At 50.3% G+C, this 6506-nt stretch overlaps 3 protein-coding genes across 3 annotated transcripts in view; 1 reads left to right on the top strand and 2 right to left on the bottom strand.

Annotated features, from left to right (window-relative positions):
* The window catches only part of LOC125960139 (chromodomain-helicase-DNA-binding protein 1), a 10251-nt gene extending 8818 nt beyond the window's left edge, over window positions 1–1433 (bottom strand). Inside the window, exon 1 of the mRNA XM_049693345.1 lies at window positions 979–1433. Coding sequence (XP_049549302.1) covers window positions 979–987 — 9 coding nt within the window. The 5' untranslated portion in view covers window positions 988–1433. The remainder of the gene's footprint in view (window positions 1–978) is intronic.
* A 300-nt stretch (window positions 1434–1733) lies between these two features.
* On the top strand, window positions 1734–3526 carry LOC125960149 (uncharacterized). Its single transcript, XM_049693363.1, has 2 exons — window positions 1734–1915; window positions 2006–3526. Exon 2 carries the CDS (start codon window positions 2064–2066, stop codon window positions 3030–3032), a length of 969 nt encoding a protein of 322 aa, XP_049549320.1. The 5' UTR covers window positions 1734–1915; window positions 2006–2063; the 3' UTR covers window positions 3033–3526.
* Window positions 3527–3595: 69 nt separating this feature from the next.
* On the bottom strand, window positions 3596–6240 carry LOC125960141 (septin-interacting protein 1). Its single transcript, XM_049693347.1, has one exon. It carries the CDS (start codon window positions 6145–6147, stop codon window positions 3643–3645), a length of 2505 nt encoding a protein of 834 aa, XP_049549304.1. The 5' UTR covers window positions 6148–6240; the 3' UTR covers window positions 3596–3642.
* Between the last annotated feature and the right edge of the window lie 266 nt (window positions 6241–6506).

The raw sequence follows: 6506 nt of genomic DNA, 5'->3' as shown, positions 1-6506 counted from the left end.
TTTGCCAGCACGCTTTGATTTACGCTGTTCGACACGCTCAAGTGATGGAAAACCTAGTAACCTAAAATGATTCGTTTGATCCTTAGATACCAGATGTGGGAAGGATCTACTGCCAAATTGTCGATCTTTGTCCTCTGTTTAAGCAAAAATACGTTTTATTCTGGAAAATTATGCCTTAGCATGGGATTTCATGAGCATTTCGCTATCAGAATCGAATACACACGACGATGATTATAAAAGAAGCGAAAGTTGGTCCAACATCTCAGGTACCGTCTACGTTTTTACACGATTAAAGCCAGATGCTGCTGTAGCACCGTGCACTCACAGCCTTTGTCTGCCGGAACACTTTTCTTGTATCCACCGCAACGTTACCAGCGATTACGTAACAGTGAAAAATTTAAAATAACTAAAATTTTGAGCATAATAAACGTTTGGTCAGCTGGCATTCCAGGCGGCAGCTAGGGTGGCATCGTATTCCTCAAGCAACACTCGAAATTTGGGCCAAAATTCAGGCTCACGGTCTTGCCACGCACTTCTAGAAACTTCCACGTCACGTGGCACGGTGCAGGTGAACGGATGGCACTCTGAAAACGTTCCTTAAACCGGCCAGAAGGACCTAATCTGCCTCGGATTGCTGTTTTGCTAGCTAGAGCGACAGTTTTGAGCTCGATTTGCCGAAAAGGGTCCCCCTTCGATTTTTCTGAAATCGACCACGGGGAGGACGGAAGATCGTGCTCTATCGAATGGACAGCTTTCTACGGTGGCACAGACCCCGGATATCCGATTTCGGGACACTCCGGCACCGGCAGATCGCGTCGGGTCCCTACGAAACTCCACATTCCGACTCGTTTTTCCATACTTGGGTCTTCAGTTCGCCACACCCCATCGACGATTCCGTGGTGAAAATACGCTCAAAACACAGAAAAGGTATAGCAGGAATGAAATATTGCGAAAATTGGGCAGAAATGGGTGCTTTACCTGGCTCATTTCGCTTTTTAACGGGTTTTTCTGCGTCAATGTAGGATAAAATTATTTCCACCATGTGGAACAGTGGCTAGGAAAATGCGCTAAATTATAAGACACCGTTTGCTGGTGGTTTCAGGGCAGAAATAGTTCACTTTGTGGCCGAAAAGCTAAATTTTCCACCAACCGCCGATTTTTTCCCTCTTCATCATTTTTCTCTTTCATCCAGCGACGCCATCTTTCACAGCCAACTCTCGCCAAGGTTACCCGCGACCACTTTCTGCACCGATCGCCCGAGCACAATAAGCGGAAAATATCACCCGGAATCGACAGAATCGGTTAACAAGCACTCCCGGGACGGTGATCCGGAACGCAGGCGATCCTTTCTCTTGTTGTTTACGGGCGGCAGGAGCCAATTCCTTCACGGTTTCAGTTTTGCTCAACGCGGCCGCGGCTCACTCCACCATCTTGGAAATTAAAGTCCTTTCGTTGAATTCGTTTCGTTGAATTCGGTTCGTTAAATTCGATTCGTTAAAAAACATTCGTCCAGTCGAGCAAAACAAAGCAGCCGCTCGAAAAAGTGCTCGAAATAACGGCATTTTCTGAAAATGCCATTATTTCGAGCACCTCGAACTCGAATCTTGAAAATTCGCTTGAAATCCGTTTCGCTGAAATTAGTTTGCGCGCCGTTGCTGCACTGGCAGTTTTCTAGTTCTGCATGGGCAGTTTGAGGTTAGGGATCGCAGAGTTGGCGCGAAATCGGACCGCGATCCTGCGCGACAAGCACAACACCAAGTCGTTTGCAACTGCCGCCGGCGTTTCCGGAAAAATACGGAACCACGAAAGAATTCTACCTTCTCCGTGCTCCGGCAATCAATTTAGCAGCTCACAATCGACCCTAGAGAGGACAGAAATCTGCGGCACGAGATCCGGGTGTCCAGCACGATCACAAGTATTGTAACACTGCAATGTTGTTCGCTCCGAGATCGCTCTTTGAAGTGAGAAATTCTTAATTTTTAAAACTTTTGTGAACAATTTCCAGCCACGTAAACCTGATAAGTGCAAATTAGAGCCATTAAAGAAATATTCCAGCCGCCACGATGCCAATGTTAAATATCGATAGAAATATCCTCGATAGTAAGAGGAATTGTGTTGTGTTAATCGAACCGATCGCTAATGCCGAATCAAGTGTCGAGAACGTGCCTCGTAAAAGGAAAGCGCTACTACCCGTAGATCTTTTGCGAATGCAAGTGGTCATCGAACCGCTGCCACTATCCCCAGCGTTACTTGGCCGATCCTCGCTGAAGAAGATAAAGAAAGAACCGATCGTCGAGAGTGTTGATACCAAGCTGGAGCTGGAAGCTGCCAAGAAGCTGTCCATGATGAGTCTATTTCAAGAGTATGAAGGCAAAAACCCGACCTGGGACGAATTCTTGGCGTTCTGCGGCAGCCAGATGCGGCGTGAAACCTGTACCAGCGCGACACTCCTAACCATCGAACAAGCGGACACGGATTTGTGGCACGAGCTGCGCAAAGGACGCATCACCGCATCACGGATGCACGAAGCCTCACGTTGCACGATGAAGAACGGATCGCTGACTAACAAAATCATGGGCCTTTCGTCGGGATTTTCGTTGGCGATGAAGCGCGGTACCGACCTGGAGGGACACGTTTTGGCTGAACTGCAAAAGGAGTTTCCCTCACTCCGACCGACCGGTCTCGTGCTGGATCCGGCACATCCGTGGATGGGCGCATCGCCGGACGGGATCGCTGATGAGTTTGTGCTAGAGATCAAGTGTCCCTACACGCGGAAGACGTACGATTGTTACGTGGATGTGACCAAACTTTCGAAGAAATATTTTGCCCAAATTCAGCTGCAAATGCACATGACCCATCGAACGAAGGCTCTGCTCGGAGTAGCGGCGTTGGATTTCGAAACAACTAAAAATGTCACAAAACTGTGGATTGATTTTGATAAGGAGTACGTAGCAAACATGATGGAAGAATCGCTCAAGTTTTGGCGTGAAGCCGTGTTCAAAGCGATGCAGAGAAAATACCGTAGAAAGTAAGATCAATTAAAGCAAAATAGTTAGACAGGATGTTTGATAAACTAAAGTGTGAGTGCCAGATGCATTGGCAAACTATCTTTATAATATTAAGACGAAGTGTGGGACGAAGACGTTTACCTTCCCCGTTATTGGATACGAACGTCGTCGTTGAAGGAATCAACGATTTTTTTCTCATATTCATGGACCACCAATTCAACATTGGATAATTTTGTAGTTTTTATCGAATGACGATTAGCGGAATATGACGTCAACCACAAACTAAGTATTACCTCACCGGCACACGTTGTTGCCGATAACACCAAAGCCATCATGGATCAAGGAGATTTAAATGTACTACGAGGATAGATATGGTACAATAGAATTTCATTCTAGCAAAGATCTGTTTAAATATATCGGAAGGTACTGTTATTTCTTTTAGTGCATTTATCTCAACGTTTCAACGCAGGTCTACGATACCCTCCGTGCCGAAATGTCCGTTGTAGAAGCACGATACACGTGCTTCAGTTACGTTGTGCTAACAAAATGAAGTGTAAACCCAAGATAAAACCAAAATCATGTTATGTATATTTATTGAGTACTTGCTAATTTTCATTGACCCTCCGAGAACAGATCAACCCGTAACGGATCGTTCGAGTAAAGCGGCCAACGATATCGGTGTCCAGTTGATACCACCGTCCATGCTGACGATGCAAACGGAGCGATCAATGTAGCAGAACAGTTTTCCCACTCGGTAGACCTGTTTTCCCAGCTCGCGACGTCCGGGCATCGGCGCAAAGATGATGCCCCGTTCGGCGCACTTTTGTGAAACCAGTTCCTTGAACTCCAGCGTCGGTGTTGCATCAACGTCCAGCAGTGTCGGAGGTTTCGGTGGAGGAGGAATCGGTTCGATGGGTACCGCTGTGGACGGCGCGGGTCCATTGCTACCGATTCCGACCCCTGCCCCAATAGAACGTTGCATCAGCTCCAGTGCTTTGCGGAAGCTTTCCTTCACGTTTGGCTGCCGCACAATGTCGTCGGTGAACTGGGACTTCCAGCCTTGATACCACCGGGAAACGTGATCGAAATTGGGCGCCTGATTTAACCAGATCACGAGCGTCTGTAGCCACTTGGGGAAGAAGTACTTGTCGAGCATGTTGGACATCTGGAGCGGTGATATCAACTCGTGCCATTCCCACACCTGGTTAAACACTTCCAGATCCTGCTGCAGTGGATTAATGATCACCTCGGTGAGGCGCAGCTCCAGCTTGGGAATGATGTTCTTCGTGAGGAACACCTGTAGATCTTCCTCGGCGAATACGCCCTTCCATGGTGTGATCATGGCACGAGCAGAGCGATCTTCCGGATGCCAAGCCTTCAGTGCCCGTGCCAGCTTCTCACGGATCATCGTATACACGGCCGCTTCCATCTTCTCACCCAGCAGATCGACCCACGGATGGATCCAGCTGTGTATTGGCACCGTGTCCGTAAGGGGATCCCACTCGACAACGGCGGTCGCTAGTTTGGTGAGAACGATCTGCTCCAGCACATTATCCAGTATCCAGGCTGGCAGTACTGGAGCCCAGGCATCCAGCAGAGCTATCATGGGTGTTGGAGTCCGTGGATCCCAACCACTGGCAGCGGCTCGAATGCTGGGAATGACACCGGTCCAAACGACGGCCGAGTAGGGATCGAGCAGGCTACACTTTGTCTCGGAGTTTGTGGCACCCAGAATCGAGCGCCAGCGCTTGAACAGCTCGACATGACGTGTCGGATCGGTAAACGGAGTCCAATCTTTAAGGCGCGTCGCTATAAGCGGTGCCACGACACCGGCCGCCAAGTCCGAGAGGCCAAATTCCGTACACTCTGCCGAATAGTCCGTGTACAGACGAATAAATATCCTCTCGCAGTCCTCCAGCTCGACCGGTTTACCATCGGCGGGTTCTACGAGCGCCCGCACCAACTCGAGGGCCCCGTCGAGCGTTTTGAGGTACTGCTCTTCGAGACGGGCGATCCGGATAAGACTTTCCTTCTCCTGCACGAGCTGCTCTTCACGATCTTTCACCTCGCGCTTTTGTTTGTCGATCGCGATAATGTCCTGCTCGCAGAACTCCACCATCAGCGAGAGATTGTGCATCAGTTCGGGCAATGCAAAGTGTGTCGTTTCCGCGGCCGGCTTTGGCTCACTGTACAGCTCCTCATCCGCTACCCTGGCCTGACCGAGCGCGTGGTATCCGCTGAGGACTCGCTTTTCCGGTCCCGTCATATCGATCACCGTCACCTGGCTCAGCTTGGAGCTCTTATCGAACGGTGCGTACGTTGTCGGCGTCTTCTTGCCCTTCTCGATGACATCCTCGACGGTTTTGTAAAAGTAGCGACCCTTATCTTGCTTGCCTTCCTTCGCTTTGCGCCACTGTTGTCCCTCGTCGGATTTCTCTCCTTTGGGCTCGTCCTGTTTAAGTGCCTTTTGCTGCTTGGCATCGGCCAGCGTTGTTTTCTTCTCGGGCCCATACGCACCGATCGCTCCACGGCCCTTTCGCAGATGCGCCTCGACGGGGGCGGCGATACCCTGCAAATCTTTCCCCAAACCCTTGCCAGGTTGATAGCCCATCTGCAGCAGCAGCTTTGCGCCGATGCCTCGCGTATGCTGCTCCCAGTTTCCGAGGTTTTTACCCACTTTCGGTGCCGGTTTGTTGAAGCTACGGAAACCGGCCATCGAGCGCAGGTCGGCCGCGGAACGCTTGTCGTCATCCGATTCGGAGGAGGTGCTACCCGTCGAACCCTGCTTCTTTCCGAACTGAGGTCTTCCATCCTCTTCCCCTTCACTATCATCCTCACTGTCGCCCTCTTTCTGCTCCTTCTTGGCCTCCTGTTTCTTCCCTGACTGCTGGATACCGCCGGCGATGAAACCGATAGGTGCCGTATAATCCTTCGGGGCTTTTCCTGCCATCCGGCCTCGACCACCGCCGCGCCGACCACTTGAGCTGCCCTCGTTCTCATACTCGTTCTCTGAATCCGAGGCCCAGATTCCGTAAATTTGCTGTTTTTTCGTCGCTCGACGACCACCGCGGTTGGGGTTGAACTCGTTGGCGAGATCGTAATCCGTTATCTCGAAACGCTCGTACTCTTCGTCGTCCATCGTTCAGCACTGCGGGGGGAAACGAAAAGAAAGGAATTTTCCTCGTAGCACCAAAACGCTGATCCTGGTTCCGGGCAGAAATTCCTGGTTCTGTTCCTGGTTTATTGTGGTTTTTCCGAGTTTGTTGTGATTTTTCCGAGATTTTCCGCGGTTTGACAGCTTGCTTGAAGTGCGGGTCGGTTCAAAAAGTTTTCTTGCCGAGTTTGACAGCGGCGGCCATTCTTGTTTACATCGCGCCGCGTGCTCGGCCGAATCGCGATTTCGTCGTCCTGGACTCGTGTCCTTTCTGGTTCGGTTTGCTGCTGATTTCCCTGCATCGCGTGTGTCCCCTCGTTTCCCGGCACTCCAGCAAGGACGAA

Source organism: Anopheles darlingi, chromosome 2 (assembly GCF_943734745.1).
Source record: "Anopheles darlingi chromosome 2, idAnoDarlMG_H_01, whole genome shotgun sequence".
Classification (NCBI taxonomy): Eukaryota; Metazoa; Arthropoda; class Insecta; order Diptera; family Culicidae; genus Anopheles; species Anopheles darlingi.
The sequence above is the reverse complement of the archived record's forward strand: the minus strand, read 5'-3'. Positions and strand labels throughout refer to the sequence as shown.